Source organism: Clinocottus analis, unplaced genomic scaffold (genome assembly GCF_023055335.1).
Source record: "Clinocottus analis isolate CAN_PGR_092001 unplaced genomic scaffold, fCliAna1.0.p SCAF_5, whole genome shotgun sequence".
Lineage (NCBI taxonomy): Eukaryota > Metazoa > Chordata > Actinopteri > Perciformes > Cottidae > Clinocottus > Clinocottus analis.
The window spans coordinates 13,630,134-13,657,637 of record NW_027176207.1 but is presented as its reverse complement, the minus strand read 5'-3'; the positions used below and the strand labels follow the sequence as shown (position 1 = coordinate 13,657,637).

The following is a 27,504-nucleotide window of genomic DNA, read 5'->3' as shown; positions in this document are numbered from 1 at the left end:
GCAGCAGACAGTGGCATCGCATGAGATCCTCTTTCATGCCACGGTGAAGCAGCCCCTTTCAAGCCGGTGCTATCAGTCTCCCAAACAGTGAGAAGATGGGGAGGGGTGCTGTAAGAAGGATAGGGCTTACTTCATCTGCCATTGTAAGTGCACCCGAGTTCAACCTTAATGTAAACCTTTGCAGGCAGGATATGAATAGGATGCTCTCTATAAAAATATATCCTGCTGGTTAATCCGGCAGATGGCCACAGCAGCGGACACTACAAGCGCGGCTGGCCACTGCAGGGGTAATGGGGAACGTCCGATCAGCAGCCACTCTTCAGGCTGGGAGATGTGGAATCAAGATTCTTAACTCCCCTTAGCAACGCTGGGAAACAGAGCCGTCAGTTTAGATCCATCAAGTTTCTACTTAATCTCGCCCACCACTTTTTTTTCTCTCCATTTTCTCTTTTTTGTATCTTCCCCTTTTGTTGTGGGGATTAAGCCAAGTGGTAAAACAGTGATTTAATGATCTTTCCATGGCTATGTGCACCACTTAAACCATGAGACAAACAAGCTGAGGCATTCTAAGAGTCACCCCCTCGAAAGGCGGCTGCTAAGAAACTGTGAGGCTTTTGATACGGCCTTAAGCTCTGGCTGATTATTTTTCCCACTGTCGTGGGATGTGCCGCACTCTGCTATGGGAAAATTTAAGGTTTTGTGTTTTGTAAAGGCCCATTGTAAACAAGATGAGAAAAAAACAGTTGGAAAATTACTTGATGATGGCTTTAGAATAACAAGGTATGGTAAATTTGAATGATTTGTTAATGCAAATGAGAAGTGGTTCTACTTTATTATCACTTGCGAAAATTATTAGAGAATTAGATACATATAACTATTTTTACAAACACAGTTTTGGTTAGTTATTTTGACTTCAACATTATTAATTGGTTATAAACAAACCCCCAAACAATACATGTGATCTGGCCAAAAGAGTTAGGAAGTGAACATTGAGTTGTTGTTGTTGAAATCATTATTGCGGGCAAGTTTAAGAATTAACTTTGAGGCTTATCTTTAATGCCACAAAGATGAGAAGTTCTAAAACTATAAGTGCAATGGGTGATATAATAACTGCTATTGACATGAAAGAGCAAATTGTGAAGAAAAAAAAACTCCCCAAATACCACAGGAAAATGTGTTAAAAGGAATTATATTTCCATAAAATCTTATGATTCATAAATGTTTTTATAAAAGTGTGTATGATTTATTCGGTTCTTTCAAAAGTTCATCTCTCACCTGGGATGTCTGGTTGTTTGAGGTGAAGAGAAAGACTCAAAGGCTGCTCTCTTACGTCATCGCTTCCTTATAGCTGATCAGCAGGATCTATTCAATGAAGAAACATATTTATTAAACCTGTTCGTGAAAGCCTCACATCATAGGTACCCAAACAAATAAATGAAATAAACAATTTTTTATAGAGCGATGGAGCAGCTCCTGTCAAAATGTAAAACATATTTATAGATATATGATCCTATTGGGCTTCTTACACCTGTCTTTAATGGCATATTTAGTCATTTGTACAATCACCTACAAAAACATACGGTATATAACCAAGGGCTAAACTGTTCATTCACTTGTGCTATACCAAAGATAACCAAAAGATGGCACCAAGTGAAAAGCGAAGGTAAATAGAGTATAGCTGCAGATGACTAATACTGTAAATGTGGCGCCAGTGACAAGGTAAATACTGCAGCCCTGTGTCATGTGTGACTAAATTTCCCTTTTCAGTGAAGCGTAAAGGAGGTCTCCAATGATTTAGTATTTCCATGAAGTTGGGAGACTCACAAAATAAATATGAAAACATTGTTAAAATCAAAACAGAGGAGGCTGCGATGTCCTGACTTGTAGTGCTTATGGATCGAGCAAAAGAAAGGAAAAGTTGTTTGTCATTTGAGTGGAATCTATCTGGGTAGATGGATCAATCCCTTTCAAGTGGGGAAACTGCACAAGGTCAGAAAATGGAAACTCGACAACAAATAATGCACCAAACTACACGTCCCATATTGCAATTTATACTGTCATCGTTAAATAGATTATGTGCCGTCATCAAGTCCCTCCAGAGCCACAGAAGACATACAAGTACTCTTTGTGACAAGTAAACTAAACTTAAACTGACCTTTAATAAAATGCTGGTAAATGAGCAGGGCTGTCATGAAGTCCTGACTCCAAAGACTAAAGTTTCCAACACACTGAATGAAGAATTTAAATGTTTCATGGCTCTGCCAGACATGGATATGTCAAGTAAAGGGATCCTTCATCACGTCTTTCCACGTGGGTGCTTGTCTGATTACTCCCACTTTGCCAATGCATCTCTTTATAAATTTCTCATCATTTTAACAAAAAAGCCATACAAAGCTTTGGATACGTCCAGACAGCGCTGAATGAGACTGTACCTCTTACCTTGAAGCTGAACATGAAAGCAAACATGAGTATGAAGGATGCACACCACTGCTCATGACACAGCTCAGGGTGTGTAAGTGAGCGTGTGGTTCACTCACTGGGTAATAACTGACAGGGCATTGGCAGTGATCCCCATGGAGTAGGACTAGAAAGCCATAATGGGAGGACAAATATCAGAGGAGAGGCAGTCTGGGCGTTGGTGTGTAATGGATGATGGAGGTGTTAGTGTTTTGGGCCGTTGCGCAGTAAGTGGGTAAGCTGGAGGTGCGATACCAGCAAGGTCAATGATGGTGATAATGGAGAGGGTAAGTACTGTATTGGGGTTAATACTTCTGAGCTGGCCAAGAGATTATGGCACTGTATAAAATATGGAAGACCCCTCATGGAAATGCTCTGTTCCCATTGCTTAACAGCAAACTGACGTCATAAAGAGTGCACAAAAAGACATTAGAATAGATCATATCGGAAGTGTTTTGTGTGTAATTGGTTGACCATGACGCTTAGATTCCATTATAAGTGTTGTCCTGATACATATACTGCATGTACGTTAAAATAAAGCTTTGTATGTATAAATCCAATAGTCGGCTGCTTCTCTATTCATTCATTTCTCAGCATATAGGACGGGACAAATATGCAACTCATTTTTTGCATCCTGATTAAAGTCACAAGATTCAAATAACAAGAGAAAGTCATCAGAAGCTTTTTTTGTAGTTGAAAATTGTTTATGTATCTTAATCAGCTACACTTCAGTGGAAACAGATACTAACAGCTAGTCTGGCTCATCGACTCCAAAACAAAGTCTCAAAGAATCCAAATCTGCTTTCAGCTTTCACTTTTTTTTATTTTCTATCTTAGATTTTATGGGTTGTATACTTCCTGTTTTCATTCACTCTTCAACCCCTCTTTCCCCCCTTTCTTCTTGTAATGCAATGTGTAACTTATGTGAAAAGTCTAAATCCCATCACCAATGGAGATGACATCAAGACAGTTGCATGAAACAATGTCTCTGTGAGATACTCCAAAACATAACACTATGTTTTGTAGTATCAGGGCATTTTTATTTAAGCCCTCATATCTAGGTTACATTAGTCCCTCCCGCAATCCAGATGATGCCATCTGTTAGAAATCAAATGCAAATCAAATGCTGAGTTTCTCTTTTCACGATTAATCCAAGTTGTCCCAGCTGTAAGTAACCATACTGATGTAGTGTTATATGAATCAAATGTTTTTCAGTTTGGGATTCTTTGTCAGACAAAATAAGGAATTTTAAAACTTCATTTTAGGGTGTGGAAAAAATTGTGACAGGTATTTTCACTATTTAGAGACATTGCAGCCTTTATTTGATGAGTTGTTAGATACAATTATGTTAATATCCAATTCATAGAAGGCCACAAGTTATTTATATTCATAAAAAGATAGGAATCCGGAAATAAAACCCTGGATGTCAAACGGCTGGCATGATGACTGTGATTGGATGGCAGGAGTAAATCTGCTCACTAAATCCCTTAAGGCTCAAGCTGTGATTTGGTCCAGAGAGATTTGTTTTCAGAGTGAACTCCGCCCTGCAGAGATGACTGCAGTCAATGTCCAACACATGACTACAGCAGGCCAGCAAAGGGTTTGTTTGATTTGGATAAAACAGCTTGGACCAGACTTCTACTGCTAAAATAAACGTCCGTTGAGTCGATAACAAGCTCACCCAACGGCAACTCATGGTAGGATACCCTGAGATACATTTGTGTTTGTTTTTTCACTTATTAGATATCCAATGTTTCGTGTGTTGTCTGCTGTTAGAGCTGACATGCCGACTGACATGTCCGCATGTCGGTAGTAGCAAAGTGCGGTTAACGCTCAAGCAGTGAATTATGGGAAATCGATGCTGGTGGAAAACACTTTAATTTGGATGACAATTTAGCATTATTCATGACTTCAATTTTTGTGTGAGATTGGGGAGGAGTATAAATAATTTAAGCAATTTTAACAAAGTAATTGAACTTTTTAGGGGAATAATGACATCACTTTTTGTGGAATCTTTAATTTGTCAATTTGTTTAGTTAACACCTCGTTAACATAGTTAACTGTGAAAGCAGATGTTGCTGAAGCCCGAGACTCGTAAAAATGTATTTCCTATTTCTGCCACTGCGTCATCAATTGGGAACAAACTGCTTGTTAGGCTTCAATTGATAGACAGGTTGAAACAGTCTGTTGACACTGATGAGCTAGAAACAAAGAAAAGTACCGCATATTTATGGTTTCATATTTGGCTTAATATTTGTTAAAATGCTAGAATATGAATGAACTACATTTCTGTGTGAATGGCTCTAAGCTCTCACTGGCAATGATGCAGCATATGTGATCAAACATTCAGGGGTTCTGTCTGACTTGTTTGGTGCACAGAATATGAAAGTGATGGTAATGACGGTAAGTTTATGTTCTTATTGTTATTGTGTTCTGGATGTTCTCAACCTGCAATTACTGTCAATCACTCAGTCTCTTGTTTCCAGTTATTTTAATATAGGAGTGTAACGTGACTTGCAAATTAAATTAAAAACTGCCACATTACTCTTCTTTTATTACAAAACCCTCAATTAAAACAGATGTGAAGAGATGTTTAATCTTTAAAAAATATACAAAAGGTGAACCACTTTGAAAGGTGGTGATACATTGCAACATTCAAAATGAAACAAAAATCAGGAAAAGCTTAATTTTGATGCTGTTCATTACACTTTATCAAAACAAAAAATATAACAGTGCTGACAATTACAACAGTTTAAAAATATATATACTATTTTATTTGTACTTAATACCTGTGAAATCATAGAGAAAGTACATACGTACTGAAAATCATTGACAATACCCACACATTAACCTGATGCAATGCTTAATGCATAAGTCTAAGTTTAACATGAATGCATGTTTGATACACATGACTCCTTGTTTGATACACTTGGTGTATGTAGCTTCATGAATATGGTTTAATGTGTCCATAGTTCTAGTACTAGCATAGGTAGTACTGTCGTAGACAATGAGCTGTCCTCTGTCCCCCAGCAGGTGCCGTGGCCGAGATGTGAGAGTAGGTCATGCCTTTGCTCAAGAGAAACATTCAGCCTCGGCACCTGTGCCACGGTGCAGTGCCTGATGGGATTGGCAACGAGCTGGAATGTGTAACCAACAACACGCTGTCCGCCATCATCCGCCAGCTCAGTAGTCTGAGTAAGATCACAGTTACTCATATTTAGTTTATATCACAGCATGTTAGGATACTTCTTTCATGTGCGATCATTGTAGGAGGGAAGCTGGTTTTGAAAAAAATCAACCCAAATGAGCATCAAACAAGTTATTCATTGCATTAGGAGAGTTTAAATGTCCCTAATCCTTGCAAGGTGACTATCAGAAGAAGAAAAAATACCGTATGACATTGTTTAACTTTCAGCTCTTAACAAGCCAAAAAAAACATAAAGTCATTTATCATCTGTTTCAGTTCATGTACATTATGATCCAACACGAGACACTCCTGACATCTATGTATTTTACACTCTAATCAGCCAATCTGAACAGAAGCAGATTGGTTAAATTATTAATGATGTATGGTAATGTCTATATAAGCAACAGTATACCTGTGTTAAGTATTATATAATTACTCCTGGACATCTGGCCCATGAATGCTCTGATTAGTGTGTGTGTGTGTGTGTGTGTGTGTGTGTGTGTGTGTGTGTGTGTGTGTGTGTGTGTGTGTGTGCGTCTGTGTGTGGATTTAGTGAAGTTACAGGAGCTTAGAGCTTACAGTAAAGCTTTGTCATTGGCAGATAAGATGAAGAGTGAGTGGGCGGAGACACAAACAAAGGCAGTCTAATGATAGCTTCCACATTAGGTGGATCAGAGCTGTGTGACGTGTGCTATTAATGTTGTTGTGGGCAGGGACCAAACACTTAACGTGAATAAGCCAGAGAAATAGAGAGGATCCAGAAATGTACACTACAAGATGAAAATAATAAGATGTATTTTCTTGTCTCGTGCAATATGCTGCACTTATTTCTTCACCTCAGAGGTTTGAAACACCGCTCTATGTATTGACAGCGTCCTTACCTTCCATGCTGGTTCTTTTCCCTTATTTTTGCAGGTAAACAGGCCGAAAATGTTTTCGGGGAGCTTTTTAGCGAGGCCAACACCTTTTATGTGCGCGCCAACTCACTCCAGGACCGCATCGACCGCTTGGCCGTTAAGGTCACCCAGCTGGACTCCAGCGTGGAGGAGGGTTAGTTCTCTGGAAAGCATCTGATTTATTGACTTATTTCCATTGTCACATGCTTTGTTTTTTTACGTGAAACCCCTTTCTTACTGTTTCGTAGTCTCTCTTCAGGAGATTAACCTGAAGAAGGCCTTCAAAAGCTCAACTGTCCAGGACCAGCAGGTTTTGTCCAAAGAAAGCACTCCAAACTCAGTGGCTGAGATGCACGACAGCAGCGACAGGCCTCCTCCCCTCAGCGACCTCACGGCCTACAGGTGCAGCATGCGTTGTAAAAACTACAACATCTCAACGAGGAACATGTTCAGTCGTCTCATTGTTTTTTCATTTGAATACAGAGAGGATTCCACCGATGCCATGAAATTCTACTCCGACCCGTCGTACTTTTTTGACTTGTGGAAGGAGAAAATGCTTCAGGACACGGAGGACAAGAGGAGAGAAAGGAGGAGGCAAAGGGTGAGAGATCACTCTTACCAACTGCTTTTATTTCGATGTATATATTTGCCAAGTGGGTTTTCATCTCTTTTGCTGTCCCTTCATCCATCTTGCAGGAACAAAAGAGGTGTGTGGAAAGCAGCACGCTGCAGCGCGAGGTGAAGAAGGTGAGAAAGGCTCGAAACCGTAGGCAGGAGTGGAACATGATGGCATTCGACAAAGAGCTCCGTCCAGATCACCGCCATCCACAGAGTCTTCGTCGAGGGGCATCATCTGAGGGCTCGCTCTCCCCAGACAGCAGGTTAGTACTTATTTATATATTATAAAATAGAAAGTAGAGATACAACCTAGGTTTTTAAATGTCACAAACTGCACAGCTTTGGAGATATTTTTTCACTTGGTTGTTGCATCTACTCTTTCTGATACAGTATATTAAATGTTTTGGGGCGAGTTTTATATTTAAAGTCATACACAACGCCTGCATGTCCACGATGGAAAGTATTTGGGTACAAATTTAAATAATTAAATGTTCACAGGAAAAACAGAGTTTACTATTAATTTCCTCTAAAAGAGTATTATTTCATAATTTTGGAGCGTAATCAAGCCGTAGAGTAAGAGAATCAAATCTATTGGAGTAAAACAACGTGACTACGCCCACCACATTACATTTCATTTAGCTGATGCTTTTATCCAAAGCGATTTACAACAACCGTGAGTACAAGAATGACAAGAATCAGGAATGTACAATTTCTTCAATAAAGTCAAACTACAAAGTGCTGTCAATAAGAGACATTTAAGTGCTACTAAAGTGCTGTTACTGCACTACTTTCCTTATTCAAGGTGTTGTTAAACAAGATTTTTTTTTAGTTTGTGACGGAAGATGTGGACATTTTCTGCTGTCCTGATCTCACCACGGTTCTTTTGGTTCCGTTTCCGCCACCATGAAACCTCTCGCTTTAACGAGTCATTAACTATGAACAGTGAAATAGAGCAAAAAAAATACTCTGAATTATTAACTTAAAATATGCTTTGACAAATTAACTGTATCTCTCTGTCTCTATGATACCTGTCAATCTTCAGTTTAAAATATATATGTATATATTTTACTTTTATTAGAACAAGTTCCTTGACAGTGAGTCTCCCACAGCATGTCATACAATATTATATACGATTATTATAACCATGCAAAAATAACAATATGTAATCCAAGTGTCAGTTTAAAATGTTTAAAGAAAAGTCAAAAGTGTCTTGAAAACCGTCCTTTGAAAAGATGTGATTGATATGCAGAAATATGATGATAAAAGCAAAACGTATAACAATGGAAATTGTAACGAAGATTAAAGCCAAAGATTGTGAGGAATGAAATATGCAATGTGTTTTTTAGAGCTTGATCCTATGAATATGACATTGTGGCTCAAAGAGCAATGCCTCTGTCAAGTAAAGCTTGATTTTGTATTTCATAACAACAAATCCACCATCTGGCCATGTAAAGCTCTCTGTTTTTCTTTGTTTATCCAGGCCTGACCTCCTGGGATACCCTGTCCCTCCAGTGCCTGCTCAGGCTGCTTGTAATCACGCTCAGTCACGTGATCATGTGCCTGGGAACGCCCACCCCTCACCACCTGTGGAGCATGAATACCACAGCATTGATGTCAACTACAAGAGAGTAACCTACGCACCAGCGGCAGAGCCTCTCGCTGCCGACCGAATGAACGGTTCAACACATCCTCCTGCAGATTACAAGTATGTTTTTGTTGCATAATCAGAGAAAGAATTAAATATAATGTCTTCTTTCCTCTGCAACATAATCCTATTTCTCTCACTGTCCAACAGCTCTCTCCCCTCTCCTCCTGCCGCGAGCCCACCCATCCCATCAGCCCAGACGGCCTTTGGTTTTCCTCTGGGTATACCACCAACGTCACATAATGGAGTTATAGGCCCAGGGTACCCGCTACCACCTGTACCTCCTCCAGGGTCGCACATGTTCCCTCCTCCGCCTGGACCCCCACCTCCACCTCTCCCTCCCTCAGCTGAGACTAAACCTGTGAGAGATGGGAGAAGTGACCTGCTGTTCGCCATCCGCATGGGTGAGTTGGGGTATTGGCATTGTTTCTGACTGTATTTGTTCTGTGAGTGACAGGTGAATAATACATGATCTTGTGTGCTCTTATCAGGCATCCAGCTGAAGAAAGTGCAAGAGCAGCAGGAACAGCAGAACAGGCGGGAGCCGGTGGGGAACGACGTGGCCACCATCCTGTCTCGGCGCATTGCGGTGGAGTACAGTGACTCTGATGACGACTCTGATCTGGACGAGAACGAGTGGTCAGATTGAAGAAGCACTCAGTGTAGTTTTGCTTCATATGGTCACCAGTGCGAACAATGCAAAACTGTGAATTGCTCTCTTTGGTTCCACCTAGTGGACTCTGCATACCAACCCACTGTTACTCAGTTACTTCATCTTGCATTATTCATGTGCTGCCACATTAGTTTTTCATGAGGAAATTGGATGAGGGGACAATTTGCACCATTCTTTGGAAACAGTTAATTTTTTTAGGTTCACATTTAGAAGTTATGAGTTGTATGATCCCTTAACTTTTGTTAAGGGATCATACAACGTTGAGATGTTTGTGAATGATTAAATGTGAGCCATTAGTTTTCTCACTTTGCAAATCTAAACTGTGTGTTCCAATAAATCGTCCTCTTCTGGTAAAGTGACACCTTGAACACACCATGAAATATGCAGTAGACCCTAAAACTGATGTCCCGTTCTAGGCCTTTTGCACTAAAGACATTCAGAAGTTGTAGTACATAATAATACATAATTTTTTGATTGGCTGCATTACATTAACCTGCTTCAGGTTCAAGATCCTGCTTGTGCACACCAACTCATTGTCACACTGTCATAGTTTACTGCACTTGAAAAGAACAGAGGTATTATTGAAGTCATAAGTAGCACCTGTACTTTTCCTAATATGACAAGTCAAAATGTATATTTTAAAATAGGCCTATTATTTATAATTAAGTGCAGCAATACATGAAGTAAATCTTCAGTATGTATTTCCATAATTTTAGGTAACTACACATGTGTGATATTATTGTGGACTCAATGTACCCCTCCCTATATATATCATGTAATTCCATGCAACATTTTGTAATTGCTACCTCAATCTGTGTGTGGGCTATGGCCGGTCTGAATACAGTTTTGTTCTGCCAATTAATTATTATTTATAATTTGTGTCTTTGAAAATGTTGACATATAATTAAACATATTCAGTATTAGCTTGAAAATCATGTTGTGATTTTCTCCTTCTTTACTATTTGCTTTTTCCTCCTCCTCTTCCTCTCTTTCGCCTTGAACTGTTTTTGGGCACCATCATAGTTGTTATATTTATAATATAATCTAGACTTTAAAATTAGCATCAACTTAAAAAATCCTTTAAAAAATGTTGTTTGATAAATATTGAATGAAATATAAGTGTAAGTTCATAAACTGAATTGTATATATTTTATATTAAATCAGACACTGATTTCAAACAAAAATGCTTTATACCAGTTTGGTGGTACTTGGCCAAAAATAAATCACACACGTAGTACAACACTGAAAAAAGGTTGAGAACCACTGACCTCGACAGTTTAACAATTCATAATATTTTAGTCATAATATGCAGAAGCATTATTATTTTTGTAAAATGGACATATGTGTCTGAAATAAAGTTGAATTGAATTAAAAAGGCACATTGTGTAAGTAATTCAGTTACTCGGGTAAAAACACAAGCCGAAAACCTCAAATATAAATGAAATTGTGAAGAAAAAAAAATTGTGTTGTTTTATTAAATATGTATTAGTTGACATCCAGCAGAGGTCAGTAACGCACCAGGTGCAGGTTTAGACCGGTGGAACTTCTCGCTATGGGAAACTGTTAAGCGTCGGACGCCATCTTGGCTCCACGGACAGGCAGTGAGCTCCTACAGGGGAAACCGGCGGAGCCACAATGGAGATGTTTTCCTCCCGTGACAGTCCTGTGCCTGGCAGGTGATTAACACAGTGAAGCTCCTCCTAAGCCTGCTACAATATAGACAAACCTGGAGAACTGCACATAGAGACAAGGTAAGGCATTTATATAGTATGAGCTTCCAATAGTTTGACATGTCCTAACCATCTTGGACCAAATTGTTACGCGAATGAGCGTCAATGTAGCGTAACCTTTCCGTGACGATAGTGAGGACAGCTTGTGTGTGCTAGCGAGTAGCCTGATAAATCAGCTTTGCTCTCAATGGTACGTGCCTGAAGGAAGACACATCACGACGCAATCTGGATGTCTGTGAACAGTGTTGACTGACTCAACCGTGTCTTTAACCCTGTCTGAAGGAAAAGGACTTAACGCTGTTAGCTTTTGACCTTCCTTTGACGTGGTCATTTATTCTGTCGCGAGCACTGTGCTGCAACTCTGAAGTGTGCTTGTATTAATATCCATATCATCGTGAAAGTATCAGGTAGGGTGACATATTTGCACTGTAACTAACGTTATTATTGGCGATGCAAATGCATGCTGTGTGTGTGTGTGTTAAAGATGTGTCTGCTGAGTGTTTGCAGTTTGTATGAGCAGCATCTGTTTCATAATAGTTCCTCATTTTATTTGTTGCAGGACAGAAACTATCAAGATGGATACATCAAAGCTTCCCAAGATCCAGGATGAGGAGCGAGAAAGCCAGTTTGGATTTGTCCATGGAGTTTCTGGACCAGGTCTGCTTCATGGCCTCTTTTCTTTGCATGGCTAGATTGCATTGTTTTGCATTCAATAGTTCAAAAGACACTGTTATTGTGCAATTACGAAAAGTAAACAATAAAACAGACTAACTCCTGATATATAATATTTGGATGGTTGATGAGTTTCAGCATAATTTACCTTCCAACAGTTTCATTCATTGTGTATGTATGTATGTATGTATGTATGTATGTATGTATGTATGTATGTATTTATTCTTTATTTAGAAGATAGCCAGTCAGCAGTAAATTAAAAGCATATCTGGAAACCCTTCCCTTTATTATTTTTTAAAACAATATGCCTTTGATAACATTTTTCAATAACTATATACATTCTAAAAGAGGGAATTAGAGTAACAAAATGTACGTTAACATGTTGGGAGACAATCCAGTAGGTTATCTTATTTTACCACAAAAAATAGGGATCTATACATTTGTTAACTCCATAAAGTGTCATTGTATAAATATCGATTTCTTTCACAGTGGTGACAGCGACTGCGATGGCCGGAGCAGCCATGTACGAGCTGGTTCGCGTTGGTCACAGTGAGCTGGTGGGAGAAATCATCCGTTTAGAGGGAGACATGGCGACTATCCAGGTCTACGAGGAGACTTGTATCCTTTCTGCTGCCATATAACCCACCTCTGTTATACATGTGACCATGAGCTTGAAGCAAGATTCACATAATGAACGTTACAAAAGACACTTTTTAGGGCGACTTTACTTGATATTATTGGGTGTCAGTATTTAAAGGCGAGACTGCCGTGTCAAAGTGCTTGCGGTTTGTGTGGTTTAACTTAACTTCATGCCACAGCCGGTGTGTCTGTCGGTGACCCTGTCCTTCGGACGGGAAAACCCCTCTCTGTGGAGCTTGGACCAGGAATCATGGGCTCCATCTTTGACGGTATCCAGCGTCCACTAAAGGACATCAATGACCTCACTCAAAGTATCTACATCCCAAGAGGAGTAAACATTGGTGCTCTTAACAGAGACCTGAAATGGGAATTTACCCCCGGCCAAAGTCTTCGGGTGAGAAAATAGTCTGAGTGTGGTGTGAATTACTCGCCTCTGTAAATGTTCTGACTGATTGCACATAATCTCCTCTCTAGGTCGGCAGTCACGTGACCGGTGGAGATATCTACGGCATGGTGTTTGAGAACTCTCTAATAAAGCACAAGCTGATGCTTCCACCTCGCAACAGAGGCACCGTCACGTACCTGGCCCCACCTGGAAACTATGACATTTCTGTGAGTGTGTTTGTCCAGAGGCAAAGTGCTTTGTTTGTTGGATCAACATTTCTGTGGGACTGATTTTCTGACCCCGTTGCATTCAGGATGTAGTTCTGGAGCTTGAATTTGAAAGCGTGAAGGAGAAGTTCACCATGATGCAGGTGTGGCCCGTACGACAGATTCGCCCAGTCACTGAGAAGCTGCCTGCGAATCATCCGCTGCTGACGGGCCAGAGAGTGCTGGATGCACTTTTCCCGTGAGTAGTACATTTTTAGCGACTTCAGCCCCTTTTTTTAGTCTTTACATGTGTGGAACTACATATTTTATATTGTGTGATTTAAAATCTGTCAAATTGCATGACAGATGCGTGCAGGGTGGCACCACTGCTATACCAGGGGCCTTTGGATGCGGCAAGACGGTGATCTCACAGTCGCTTTCCAAGTATTCCAACAGTGACGTCATTGTCTACGTTGGCTGCGGAGAGCGTGGAAATGAAATGTCTGAAGTGCTGCGAGATTTCCCAGAGGTAGGTGGAAGAAATCAAAATATGTCATGTCTGTTATTTCTACTTCACTGGGTCACCTTCATATACTTTTTTAAACTTAAATAAGAATAAATGAGTAAATAGAAATTAGAATGATTTTTTTATATTTGTTTAGAGCAAAATGTCAGTGTTCCTATTGTATTATGTTAACACTGGTCATGGCCAACAGCTTACTATGGAGGTTGATGGCAAGACTGAGAGCATCATGAAGAGAACAGCACTGGTTGCTAATACATCCAACATGCCTGTGGCTGCCAGAGAGGCCTCCATCTATACAGGTACCAACCGTTCACTTCATAGGGAACAGTCTCATTGGTTGAGCTTGAGTGCCAGTGGCGGTTTGGGTCAAATTTAAAAGAACGTTGCTTAATGTTTTCCTAAGATATGCGTTCACGAGAATGGACCGGACGGGCAACTCTAAAAGCTAATGTTCCCATCCACGACTGTCGCTGGCACAAAGGCATTAATACAGAGTGAATGTTCCCTTCCCTGTCACTTTATAAGCAGTGGGAAAACGCTTCTCTCCCGTTTGTAATTGTTGGGAGAATCCAATTTGTAAACTTGATGTCTCTGCAGGGATCACGCTGTCCGAATACTTCCGAGATATGGGCTATCATGTGAGCATGATGGCCGACTCGACGTCTCGATGGGCCGAAGCTCTGAGAGAAATCTCTGGAAGATTAGCTGAAATGCCTGCTGGTAAGTTTATGATGGATGTGATGGATTTTCTGTATTTGTAAGGACAGTGTGAGACAGTTTGTCTCTGTCTTTGTCTGTAGACAGTGGGTATCCTGCTTACCTGGGCGCCAGGCTGGCCTCCTTCTATGAGCGCGCTGGGCGTGTGAAGTGCCTAGGAAATCCAGAGCGAGAAGGCAGCGTCAGCATCGTAGGAGCGTGAGTTGACTTTGACATAGACAGGGAAAATCAGGTCGTAATTTGTTTAAATTAGGTAAAGTTTTTGTTATATAATTTTAAATACATTTGCAGTTGGTGCATTAAAATCACAGATAAAGGATTACGAAATATTGTAACTTTATTATTATTGAGAGCTTTTGCTCCCAGTAACAATGAAAATAACCATCCCCACGTCTTCCATTTTATATGATTGTTAAATTTGTGCAAAATAGTGGGTGTTAAAAAAGTCTTTGACAACTAAGCTTTGTGATAGACTTTACATATTTTGTAGTTCCCTTTTCATGGGAGTGAGAGAAGAAGGCACCTAAAAAAAAAACAACCTAGACATGCAATGTGCATTAACAATTGTTAGACTGACTTTTCCTTTAACACTGTGCATTCCTGTTAGTGTGTCGCCCCCTGGTGGAGATTTCTCAGACCCTGTCACTTCAGCCACATTAGGCATTGTTCAGGTAAGCAATGAGTATTGGCTGGTCAGCTCTATCCTTACATTTAATCTCGTAGTCAATATGTCTTTTTTTTGCAGACCATTCTTGGTATGTGTCAATCTTCTTTGTGTTTTTCTTTTTTTCAGGTGTTCTGGGGATTGGACAAGAAGCTAGCGCAGAGAAAGCATTTCCCTTCAGTAAACTGGCTGATTAGCTACAGCAAGTACACACGAGCTCTCGATGAATATTATGACAAACATTTCCCCGAGTTTGTTCCTCTTCGTACAAAAGCCAAAGAGATTCTCCAGGAGGAGGAGGACCTGGCTGAAATTGTGCAACTTGTAGGCAAGGTAAGGTTTCAGATTATATATTAGATTTTATTTCTAACATTTTCTCCCGAAATCACACATTTTTATAGCCAGTTAAGTGCTTCATTTGATCTGTGAAATCTGTGTTTTATAGAAAGAGCTTCTATAAAGTTAATGATGCATGTTGTTTTCGTGCTGACCTGGTTAATCTACAACTCTGAAAGAATGCAGTTGACTGATCCTCGTGATCTTGTTTTGCCCCCAGGCTTCTCTTGCTGAAACTGATAAGATCACTCTAGAAGTTGCAAAGCTCATTAAGGATGACTTCCTGCAGCAGAACGGTTACACCCCCTATGACAGGTGAAGACAAAGTAACCACAAAGCACATCTTTTCTATTCATTTGGGTTGAAATGCATCTCCCACCTTTGTAAACAATGAACAAACTGAATGTTGTAGACATTAAAATAGCTTTTCTTTTTGCTCCATAACAACTGAAGACCTAAAGAAATTTTCATATTAAAGCTCTTTGTGAAATTGAAATGGTCTTAAAAGAACCGGAAGTTTGCAACAAGAGACAATATAGCCATGGGAGACAGCAACTACACAGCTTTGAAATAAATGTGTTTATTCCAAGACATCCAAGTGATTTCCGTTGGTGCAATGAAGAACAAATTGTTGGAAACAAATATGTCCCCGTCCCTTGATGATTATAACCCGTGAGCTTCACACATTCTCCTGTCCCCACACACAGGTTCTGCCCCTTCTACAAAACTGTTGGCATCCTCTCGAACATGATCTCCTTTTACGACATGGCCCGACACGCAGTGGAGTCCACATCACAGAGCGACAACAAAATCACCTGGGCTATGATCAGGGAGCACATGGGAGAGATCCTGTACAAAATCAGCACCATGAAGTTCAAGGTATGATTGCTCCTCATTTAACAAAGGGTCTGTGTCTAGTTTTTATTAGTCAAGATAAATAACTTATTCTCTGTTCAATGCATTCTTTAGGACCCCGTTAAGGATGGCGAAGTTAAGATCAAAGCAGAATTCGCCCAGCTGGTGGAGGACATGCAGAACGCCTTCAGGACTCTGGAGGAATGAGTTTCCTACCCACCAGCTCCTCTCCCAGATATCTAAAACCAGTGCAGTGCAACCTAGTGCAGATTAAATGGCCCGTGTTCTTAATGTCTGCCTCAGTCATGTGAAATATTTTATTCCCTGGTGTTTACGTCCACTGAAACATTCCTTCCCAAATTTCCTTTTAATTTAGTTGATTTTTGACTCCTACTTCAAAAACACATTACTGGAATCCCCTAATGTTTTGCTCAGTGAATGTAGCAACACACCAACATGTTGTGGTTAAAATCAGTGGGCCCCAATCGGGTGCTTTACTTACACTAAACCAATGGCTGCACCAAAGAGATGACAGGGATGTTTCTTTTCCTCCAGGTGTGACAGTGATCAATACATATTTAATTCAATCAAATGGGAACATGCACAAAGGTAAAGGGACAAACGCACTGCGTATCGGGTTGTGAAAGGCATTCTTCAACCTTACCTCTTGAGTGTGATAGTAATATTGCGGACAAAATACTTGATATTATTTGCAAAAATGTGAATGAATGAGTCTGTTAAGAGTTGTGTTGTACCAGATGTCTCACTATTATATTTGTGGTATGTTGCTGTCTCCTGAAATAGATGTTTAAGAAAAAGATTAAAGTTAATTGTGTCTGTAAGATTTGTTCATCATGTTCTTGGGAAGTTTGAGAAGCTTGTGTTTGTGTAAATTATATTAAAGAGTGAGGATCCCTTTGTGGTCTCTCAAAAGATTAAAAATCTTTGATTAACAAAGCAAACTCCTATGATCGGCCGCTCCTTGAAGCAAAGTATAAATACATTTTATAACAAACAATATTCTTAAACTGATAGGAACGGAAAAGCGATATGAAGTCTACTTTAACTTTTGAAGCAGCTGAGCAAGAGTGAGAATCAACCTTTGACTGCTGCAACTCATGACCACAGAGATGTTCAGTGAAAGACTCTGGCCTCTAGGTGGCAGACATGTTAAAATAACTTGAATAACAGACTGTTTGGAAAAAGCTGTTTCTGATTAACACACCTCTTGAAACCTTATTTTCCCCAGGAATTTTTTTTTGAAGGCTTTGAAGAAGTTAGAAGAAAACGTGTTACACACAACACCAAACACTGTATGACACAATGGTGTATAGTGTATCTGTTTACTTTTTCAACTCTTACACTGTAAATAAGTATGCTTGGATTGAGAGAAATGTTTTTTTTCGCCATCTGTGTCATTTAGTACTTATTCCCCTAAAATTCAGCTTTACATATTATGTGCCCTTAGCCAAATAAACAATACAGGATGATGTTCATTTAGTAGATGATGGACCTATTTAGAGTAAAGTAGCCAATAAAGCGGGACATGCTTAGGGCGGAGCTACCTTGTGATTGACAGGTCGTTACCACAGCCGTCTCTACGTCACTCCTTCATTGTCCAACACTTTCGTTCACTAGTTGCAAATAAACAAGATGTTGATGTCCAGATTGTCAAACTTGAGGCTTCAAATCTGCAGTCCACAAACCAATGGGTGACATCACAACAACGCCCATTATGTACAGTCTGTTTTAACAAGTCCTTTCCCTTTGAAATGAAAACAAAAAATACAACAATCTATTTTTTAAATAACCCAAACTGCTTGAAGTTAGGTGGAAAGTCGGGTGTTCATGTGAGAGCCATTCACTCAAAAGAAGCTCAGTAAGAAGGCCTTTTTAATGGTCTCATAAACTGACTTTATTGTGAAGGAAAGAGCAGAGACAAGAAACAGTTTCATCAAACATGACAGCAAGATATATTTCCCCTTGTTCACTGCATCTAGTGGTCGTGCTCTGCGTGACATCTGTTGTCATTTGCTGACGTGTAATCTTCAGCACATACTCTTAGTTCAGCCTGGCTCCCAGCATTAATTCCTCCAAAATAGATTACAGCCGTTATCTCGGGTTCCGGGCTCCATCAAGACTAATGGACGCATTACCCACAGGAGCAAGAGCAGCATCTTTTTTTCTGCATTGATTCAGCCCATCCAGACTCACACCGGTGGACATTAAGAGACTTCTGTGGTCTCAGTTCATCCGCCTCTAGCTTACAATGCACCTGTCTTTCTTTCTCCCTTTGTTCAGTTTGCAGAGACTGAGCGACGGGCAGTATGTGTGTGTAAATAGTAACAGAACTGAAAGATAATAGAATAAGAAAAGTCTCCTCTTTGTATTTAATGACTACAATGTCTATTATGAGCAAATAGACTTTTTTTCCGAGCTTCTGTATCATCCGCTAATTAACTGTTGTGTGTGATGAGCAGAAGCTCTTTGCTAAAGTGTTCGTGAGCAAGAATTTAAATCTAAATTCCTGTCACTTGCTGTGGTGCGCTCTAAACTTCCCTTCTCAAAGGTCAAGTGGAAACCAAAACTTCCCTGCACACATCACTTATCACCTGTCACTATTAGTATCCAGTGTTGACACAAATGCCACACGTGAAGTGTAATGTATAGAAACCTCTGTGCTGCCACACACACACACACACACACACACACACACACACACACACACACACACACACACACACACACACACTCTTTTCTAGAGTTTTCCATCTGTGAGCAGCAAGGTCAGGTTGCTAGTGGGAGGAAATGTGATCCCAGAGGGCGGGGCTGCCCTCTGGATCATTGCTCACTCTCTCTTCTATGAATGCCTGTCATGTTTCTCATATACGCCCAAAGGTCCAGCTCAGTGTGGATTGTTGTTGCAGCTTCTGAACACCTCAACATAGCCTGTCAGCTGTGGAGAGAGGCATGAAAGGCTGCTGGCTGTCTGCCTTCCTCAGCCAATACCACCTCTATATACCAAGCATGCCAGTGTTCCAACTTCTAATAGAAGCCGAAGCTGTGAAGAAGGCGACGCCAAAGGACAACTGGTGAACTATGTAATGACATGCAAGGAAGATAGTCTTGGGAAAAGTGAGCTTGTTAGGAGGAGTCCAAGTTGCCTTCTGTTGGGATATTTCCACCGAGGGAATCCAAGGAATGAAAACCATCTCACTGCACTGATACGGTGTCGCCGCAGCACCGCCACAGCAGAAACATGCCCATTTCCTTTTTCAACACAAATGACTGATGAGAAAGTAGGCTGCTGTTTCTCTCCCTCAGTCATTTACTGAAGGAGCTTGGTGACAAGAGGTTATCTTCTAATCGTTTCCTCTTCATCGTTAGTAGAAGATCCCATGACTTTTACCCGGAGAGAGTAAATCTGACTTTTCAGCCCACGTGCGTGGATGGTTTGGTGTTTTTGTGGCAAAGACTAAAGGTAAGTTAAGGGAGAAAATATTTAATCTTGGTTTTGCAATAGTGGATTTTCTTATTAAACGGATCGAGACATTAAATAAGTCAACGTGATTATTTATATACAATGCAGTCTGATATTTAGTCATACAAAAACTGTTATATTAGGAAATTAGAATAGGACAAACAATCGAAAGTTGAAATATTTATTTTGTCTTCCTATTTTTTTAATTTATTCAGTTAATTGTATAGATTTAAATCACTCTCTGTTTGACAAAATAAAATAATAACTCACACGGACAATAACTCAAGTACATCTCCGAGTGTTGAGAACTTGGGTTCGCTGACCCAGATAGTTTGTCTCTGTGGACACTGTGGCCTTGTTTCAACAAATTACTTTCGAAGCTCTTGGGGAGTGAGAATCTTCTGATTTTGGACATCATTTATTTAAAACAGAAGGGAATCTTGGAATTAGTAACAGGTTGAGTCCATTAAAAGTTGTTTTAACCTGTTTAATCTATGAGGTAGGGTAAGAACTGTGTGTGTGTGTGTGTGTGTGTGTGTGTGTGTGTGTGTGTGTGTGTGTGTGTGTGTGTGCGCGTGTGCGCGTGTGTGTGTGTGTGTGTGTGTGTGCGCGTGTGTGCGTGTGCGTGCGTGTGTTGATACTAATTTCCAAATATAAAAACACATTTTTGTCCTCAAGATTGTTATTGTTTGTGGTAGGTTATACTTTTTGATATGCAGTAGTAAGTTACTATTTTCCCTCCCCCGATGTTCTGTAACTGTGTATAGTGCATAACTCGAGAGTACACAGTTTAAATTGATGGCCTTTTTTGTTGAAATGACAGCTTATACACTTCAAAGTCATCTTTAGCAAGCCATTATGAAATGGGAGAAGTTAAAGCCTCCAGAGCCAGATGACCCTATGTGTTGCTGTGAGTGTGATATCGACAAGTACGGATGTTGCTGTGACTGTGAAGATCTGGATGAAGCCTTTAACAGGTATGAAGGGAGAAAGAAAAAGGGGCAGTAAGAATATACTGAAGTACTGTACTGAAAGGTTAAGGAGGCCTAGAAGTTTGAAATGATTTTTTTCACACTTTCAGCTTGTGTTTTTTCTCTGGGACCCCCTAAATAGTCTCACACCTGATATGTCCTCACAATATATATATATACAATCTTTATAATGCAATTACAGCTACACTGTAAATCTTAAATTTGAAAAGCATGTGATAATTAGATTTTAGAGTGTATTGAAAAATGTATGTAGCACAAGTATAAGAAAAAACAATGGCTTTCCACCAATAAAAATAGCAAATGTAAAGACCACATTCATGATTAGAAATCTTTGTAATTGTGACTCGATGACCACTGTCCTCTGTAGGTGGCTGAAAGACAGGCCCTCTAAAGGTGGATGTCAGTCTTCTGTATGTGGGGCCATCATAGACAGACTCGAGATCTCTATGATCCCGGTCCTGATGCTGCTGCCTCTCCTGCTGCGGGTTGCAGCGCTGCACTACCTGCTGGGCGTCGTCATCCTGACAGCTCTGCCCGGCCTGGTGCTGTGGTACTACTACGCCACGCACAGAAAGAAGAGACCCACCCTCTTCTTCCTCACCCTTGCTCTCTTCTCCCTGTTCTACATGTATTACCTCTTCATCACAGAGATTTTACCTCGTGGAGACGTCAGCCGGCTGCAGCAGTGTGCTGTGACCATGGGGGTGATTCTCACCGTAGTCTGTCTTATTCAAACTAAAAGAGGCCCAGGATTGGTGACCACTCGCCCACATGAAGCACACAGTCACTGTCAGGAGGCTGACAAGAACTCCACACAACGTAATGGATCTATCCAATCGGCAGCATCCTCAGAGATTGCAGTAAAATGGAGCACATGTCCTGTGTGCAAAATAATACGACTCCCACGGACCGGACACTGCCGGACCTGTGGCTCATGTGTCCAGCGTTTGGACCACCACTGTATCTGGTGGGTTGGACATAACATATGTACTTACATTTATTGTGTGGCCAGTGAAGTAATTAATATGTTTCTATGTCATGCATTCCAGAAAATTAATATGGAAGGTTGATTAGAGAACTGCACAAATAGACGAACACTCTCATCCATGTCATCACTAAATAGGACTAAACAGCTGCTTTAGCATGGAATAACACACACGTCTTTTACATGTAAACTTTAAAATCCTGCTATTGTGTCGTTTTACAAACAGCAGGTGTAATGAGCCACAATATCAGGCAGTGTGTGACTGCTTTAATCTCTAAACTGGTCCATTGTGTTGTGTCTCTGTGTTACGTTTGTATATGTTGGGGCATTGTAGGATAAACAGCTGTGTTGGACAAGCAAACCATCGCAGTTTCCTGCTGACCCTGTCAGTGTTCCTGTTGACCTCTCTATATGGCATCAGTCTGGTGCTCCGCAGCCTCTGTCCTCGACAGTACCTTGTGACGGCTCTCCTCTACTGTCCCGGCGTCTACGGTCAGTCCAGGTACGGCCCTCATTCATGATCTGTTGACCTCAAGCATCCCTTGCTACCTGCTCGAGCCAGTAAACCACTTCTTTTCTGTCTGTTTGAGACACTTGTAGCTTATACAGGATTTACACTGAAATTTAGCCTTTTAAAAAAAAGATTTATTATAACTGCATGCATTTATTTTATTGTTGTTCAGCTGTGTCAGGCTCACTTGTGTATTGTACATGTTCTGGATGCTTTCATGCTTAATGTCTAACAATGCAACCTAATCTTGTGTTGTGTTACGAGCCTCTGTGTTGTTTGTATTAATGGTGCTTGACAATGTAGTAGAAGTGTGTCCTGATTAATGTTAAACTTATATTGATACTATCTCTTCTTTTAATATTTATGCATGCTTTGTAAATTGTAAATAATGAATAACTTTGTCATTTTAATCTCATATTCTGTTTTTAGGGTGACTTTGTAACACCTCTCCAGGGACTTTAACGGATTGTTTTATTAATGTGCACTGTCCCTCCCAAATAAACTAATACAATAAAAAATGAATTTGTGAAGATTATCTTGCTGATCAAAATCAAAATGTTTTTTTGTCACAAAGCAATTTTTAAATGATCCGAAATGCAATTAAAAAATACTATTGACTTCTTGTCAAAAGGAACCAATGCGATGCTAACATCTGGGTTGGCCTACAAAAATGTGTCAAAGACAAACTGCAATTTCTTCCACAATCTTTAGGGTGATGATGACATCATAAAACATTTTAAGCCTTAATTAAAATCCTCAACCAAAGCTTTCAATTTAAAAAAAGAATGGCCTTCAATACAATAATAAATTCATACTATTATTAATTTTGTCTCAAGAAACTAGCATGAGCAGCATATGAGCAGCAAAGCGTGCATGTGTGTGTGAACATAAGCATTGCAACGTTCCCTCTTTTTTCCTTGAATTGTGTCATATTTACCATGAATGAGGATCAACCTGAACTATGCCCCCAAAATGAAACAATAGGTTTAGAACAAAGGGGCAGAAGTATTACAAACGTTCAGATAAAGTGATCAGCTGCCAGAGTGGATCCAGATTTGAAAAATACATTTCAAACTGAAGGCTATAAATTATACTGCTGTAAAGTTACATTCACTCTGTCTTTATCTCAACAGCACGGCCCTTTGCTTCACCTGCGCGTGGTACAGCAGCATTGTCACAGGTGGACTTATTTACCTGTTGGTGGTACAAGTTCTGAATATCAGCTTCAATGTGACGGAGCGGGAGGCTCAGCTGGCTCTGAGGAACAAAACGGGCCACAGACGCCTTTGGGGACTCGTCATCGACACAGGAGAGTATTCACGTGGCTTCTATCAAAACTGGGTTGAGTTCCTCACCATGGCAGATGCCTCGCTTCCTCCTCGGTCCAGCCTCACTGACTTGGTCTAGTTTCACTTTGTACGCTCTATTCACATCAAGATAACAGACCTTTTTATACAGCTTGCTTGAATCTCATGTGTAACTTCGGAGCTATCAGCTGATGTCTTCCAATGCTTGTTGCATTCAAGCCTCTTTATACTTAAAAAAAAAAAGGTTGTTGCACAATTCATTCAAGGAAATAACACACAGGCAGTCATAAAGTCTGCAGGCTCTTTCATGGTTTTGCATATTTGCTCCACCTGCAGAATGTGTTTATCATTTAAGCAGCATAAGCTTTTTTTTGTCTACATGCCAATTAATCAATGAAAGAAAAATCAAGGTCATGCAAAAGTAGAAGAACAAGCAGACTTTGGGCTGTGTCCCAGGTATCTGCCTTTGGACGCCGCCCTGCGTAGATCTTTTGGGCTAAATGTTACATAATGCCAACAGGACATTAATAAAACCTGATTATTCAGCATAAAATCAAACAAAACAGGCATGGGAATCTGGCACAGACAGATAGAGCACTCGATCTGACCCTTGTGAGTCAGGGCTGGATGTGCAGGCATAACTTCCTGGAGCAGCGTCATCTTTACTGTTATGACTGATGCAATCTGTATTAATGTAATATTCTTCTCTCCAAGTGTTCTGTGTTTTTCTAATGCAATGGTTGTTGTCCATCGCTCTGCCAGTGCTCCTTTTAGACTGTCCTGACCTACACATTTTAAGACATGCAGCGTTTGTTTCTGTAAATAATCCATTACATATATTATTTATTTATAATAAGATGAAGGCCATAGTCCATAATGTATAACAATGAATGTGTATAAGTAAATCTATTCACTGTTATATAGCATAATAAACAGTAAACTGAACAGTGTGTATACGCTCCTGTGTTTCACTCCATGCACTTTCGTTATATCACACTATCAATTCTCCTAATGCACATCTTGGTTGGAGCATAAGCTCCACCCAAGATGTGCATTAACTAAGCTGTTCAAATCAATACATTTCCTCGATTTCAATCACTCAGTTTACCAACTCCTTACATACCAGAGGCTCTGGAGTCGGCTCTGGTGCCACCCTCAGGACACTCTGAGAATTTCCCCCACCCAGTGCTGACGATGTTGGTATCTCCCCTCAGCCACAGCGGATTTCAGGAGTGTACGAAGCACTGCAGGATGCTTTATGTCCGTCTAGTGGCTAGATGGACAACTGTTGGAAACAGGTCATTTTATAAACATTCCTGCAGTTTAAATATTTTAAATTTCTATAACCTGCTTATAATTCATCTCTGTCAAGTCCACAAACATTTGACATCATACTGCCAGGCTGATATGCAACAAGAGGATTTACTTCTGAATTAATTGCAACAGTTCAACCGATCCAATTTATTTTTCAATAAAACAAATCATTTAGGTTTTGCTCTCTTTTTCAATTTCTTGTGTAACCATATCCTATTCGGTGCTTAATCCATACATTTTTTGTAATAATATGGTACTCACAAGTTTAAGCCTCTCCACTCACGTCATCATGATATTTCACACATGCATGCTGCTCCAGACAAGACAACACCCGAAGGAAAAACTCATTCATTTTGGTCACTCTATGACCTTTCTTCTAGCACCCTCATCCGGTTACAAGGTTCATTTAATGTCAACGATATGAAGTTTGTAGTGCCATTTTGCTGCAACACTCCAACACACACACACACACACACACACACACACACACACACACACACACACACACACACACACACACACACACACACACAAACTAAACTACATTATAGGATGAAAGAAGGAGTATCACAGCCTGAGGAGAGAAGCTGATCTGACGTGTGGTGGTACCAGAAGCTGTTCATTACTCCTCTCTAAAGTTGACAAGAACTTGGCACGTATACTTTGACTTCTTTCCAATTTTTTCCAGAAGAAATCTCATGAACAGATTCAGCACATCAGCAAGCTCTTGACTTAAATGAAACCCTGACCTTTATACCTCTTTGCCATTCATTATTTGTTATGCCCTGATTCTTATCTCCACATAAACTTAAGTTCTGATCATTTCATTCATTTCCTGCCCTCAATGAATGTACAGTATTCACTGTTCTCATGTATGTGAGTGTGCATGCCTGCCTCGGAGCAAACATGACAGATGCATCCTGTGACAGAGACTATGATTGCTTTGGGCAATGATCTGTTAACAAAATATGCAGTCATATTTCTTCTGTGGTGATTTGCACTTGTAATCAAAGTTGAGGTAGTTAAAAGGGAAGTTATTTATTGAAAGTCAGATGAAGTGTGGGCAATTCCCTTTTTCTGACTGCTGAGCCAAAGAATTTCAAGAATAACATCTGTTTCTGACAGCTTGGTGAAAAGAACTACAGTAATATCTACACGCTGGTGGGGAAATAACAAGCCACCTGCACCCCTGCCAGTTTGTGACATAAAATCCGATAATATTTAATATACAACCCATTTAGTTCATTAAGACGGGGGCTACATAGTCTCTGCTTTCGCTTGTTAAGGAGCTGATATGAACAGAAATGCTTACGTGGCCTTGGTGTGAATGACTAGCAGTTGGGGTGCATTTTTGGAATAATGTGTGGATGCTCACACATTAGAATAACTGGAGCATTATGAAATGTTTCCCATTTTGCCAACATGGCATGAACTCACTATCACCCTCTCACATTATCAATAAATGTTGCAGATTGCAACCAATTGAATCACCCTCTGCTCACTCCTCCCTTTCCAAGAAGGTAACATGAGCTGCAAAAGAGGCCATTCATATCGTACTTCATAACACTACTTTAGGGGCAATGGAAGTCAGACAGCAGCTGGCGATACCACAACTACGTAAAAAAAACAAACATGCAAGGTTCTAAAGAAACATGGCAGTGCTATTTATGCTAATAAATTACCCTAAATATTACATGCTGTGTCTTTAATTTGAGCTTTTGTAAATCTGCATGATGCATACATACCAATACAATCTAAATCTAGATTAAGAATCTGCGCAAGTTGTGACAATTTACAAATTACTGGTAAATGGAATGTAAGTAGAGATTCCTGCAGCTGCTCTGGTTTGTATGAGCCTCTTTTTATGAAATCTGAAAGGATAAAATCCTCCTGTGGCACAACATTACTTTAAATATTTGCTTTCTCGGGGCAAAGGCATATCTGTCTAAACATGCAAAGGACTCTTTGTACTGTGGCATGTATCGGCCTGCACCTGACTGCTGCAACTCATTGGACTAATAAATCTCCTCCTCGTCACCACTGGAGTCATATTTATATCTGTGGAGTGAGGAAAAATCTGGAAATTGGAAATATAAAGGGAATAATAATTGGAATCCAAAGTAAAAGTATTTATTATGCAGAATGAGCCAATGCAGAAGGATATATATTATTATTATAGTTTATAATACTATATTTTTTGTATGTATACTACATTTGTTGTTGGCTACTTTTGAAAACCAAATATCTGAAAAATAAAGCCTGACACGAGGTAAAACATGCATATCAGCATAACAACCAACTATACGAACAATCAGACAAGGACCGAAAAACATGAACATAAATTGAACATAAATCATCATAAATCCTCATCCTTCATATTGAACCTACAATAACAATTGTATTTATCTCGTTGTTACCACCTATTTATTTTATTTTCAGCAATTTCTTATATTTATGGTATTTGAGAGTAGTGGATGGCTGGAGATCATGGAGACGTTATTTTAAAAGCTGTCAGAGCACAGAACCCTGAGGTCAGAGCACAGAACCCTGAGGTCAGAGCACAGAACCCTGAGGTCAGAGCACAGAACCCTGAGGTCAGAGCATAGAACCCTGAGGTCGGAGCATAGAACCTCGAGGTCAGAGCATAGAACCCTGAGGTCAGAGCATAGAACCCTGAGGTCAGAGCACAGAACCCTGAGGTCGGAGCA

At 40.1% G+C, this 27,504-nt stretch overlaps 3 protein-coding genes across 4 annotated transcripts; all 3 read left to right on the top strand.

Annotated features, from left to right (window-relative positions):
• The first annotated feature begins 5,519 nt into the window (after nt 1-5,519).
• wasf3a (WASP family member 3a) lies at nt 5,520-9,452 on the top strand. The gene is made up of 8 exons (XM_068601034.1): nt 5,520-5,652; nt 6,560-6,694; nt 6,789-6,942; nt 7,024-7,141; nt 7,237-7,421; nt 8,639-8,863; nt 8,954-9,207; nt 9,295-9,452. The coding sequence occupies exons 1-8, from the start codon at nt 5,520-5,522 to the stop codon at nt 9,450-9,452; spliced, it is 1,362 nt and encodes a 453-aa protein (XP_068457135.1).
• Nucleotides 9,453-11,108: 1,656 nt separating this feature from the next.
• On the top strand, nt 11,109-17,111 carry LOC137802915 (V-type proton ATPase catalytic subunit A-like). Its single transcript, XM_068601104.1, has 15 exons — nt 11,109-11,227; nt 11,766-11,863; nt 12,368-12,496; nt 12,697-12,911; nt 12,992-13,129; nt 13,216-13,367; nt 13,475-13,637; nt 13,825-13,933; nt 14,232-14,354; nt 14,435-14,549; nt 14,959-15,022; nt 15,145-15,348; nt 15,572-15,666; nt 16,059-16,230; nt 16,321-17,111. The coding sequence occupies exons 2-15, from the start codon at nt 11,782-11,784 to the stop codon at nt 16,411-16,413; spliced, it is 1,854 nt and encodes a 617-aa protein (XP_068457205.1). The 5' UTR covers nt 11,109-11,227; nt 11,766-11,781; the 3' UTR covers nt 16,414-17,111.
• A 2,009-nt stretch (nt 17,112-19,120) lies between these two features.
• On the top strand, nt 19,121-24,344 carry LOC137802758 (palmitoyltransferase ZDHHC23-A-like). 2 transcript variants are annotated; one of them, XM_068600858.1, is made up of 5 exons: nt 19,121-19,687; nt 20,511-20,664; nt 21,047-21,646; nt 21,999-22,166; nt 23,309-24,344. In XM_068600858.1, the coding sequence occupies exons 2-5, from the start codon at nt 20,546-20,548 to the stop codon at nt 23,580-23,582; spliced, it is 1,161 nt and encodes a 386-aa protein (XP_068456959.1). In that variant the 5' UTR covers nt 19,121-19,687; nt 20,511-20,545; the 3' UTR covers nt 23,583-24,344. The 2 variants fall into 2 exon arrangements, with proteins under 2 accessions (XP_068456959.1, XP_068456960.1); XM_068600859.1 differs by lacking the exon at nt 20,511-20,664.
• Nucleotides 24,345-27,504: the final 3,160 nt, after the last annotated feature.

Bases quoted from the DNA above. Each gene is read 5' to 3' on its own strand.
- wasf3a (XM_068601034.1), top strand. From the start codon at position 5,520: ATGCCTTTGCTCAAGAGAAACATTCAGCCTCGGCACCTGTGCCACGGT. The intron at 6,943-7,023 runs GTGCAGCATGCG...ATTTGAATACAG, and splicing joins AGCGACCTCACGGCCTACAG to AGAGGATTCCACCGATGCCA. The intron at 7,422-8,638 runs GTTAGTACTTAT...TTGTTTATCCAG, and splicing joins TCGCTCTCCCCAGACAGCAG to GCCTGACCTCCTGGGATACC.
- LOC137802915 (XM_068601104.1), top strand. From the start codon at position 11,782: ATGGATACATCAAAGCTTCCCAAGATCCAGGATGAGGAGCGAGAAAGC. The intron at 13,934-14,231 runs GTACCAACCGTT...ATGTCTCTGCAG, and splicing joins AGAGGCCTCCATCTATACAG to GGATCACGCTGTCCGAATAC. The intron at 14,550-14,958 runs GTGAGTTGACTT...CATTCCTGTTAG, and splicing joins AGCGTCAGCATCGTAGGAGC to TGTGTCGCCCCCTGGTGGAG.
- LOC137802758 (XM_068600858.1), top strand. From the start codon at position 20,546: ATGAAATGGGAGAAGTTAAAGCCTCCAGAGCCAGATGACCCTATGTGT. The intron at 20,665-21,046 runs GTATGAAGGGAG...TGTCCTCTGTAG, and splicing joins CTGGATGAAGCCTTTAACAG to GTGGCTGAAAGACAGGCCCT. The intron at 22,167-23,308 runs GTACGGCCCTCA...TTATCTCAACAG, and splicing joins GGCGTCTACGGTCAGTCCAG to CACGGCCCTTTGCTTCACCT.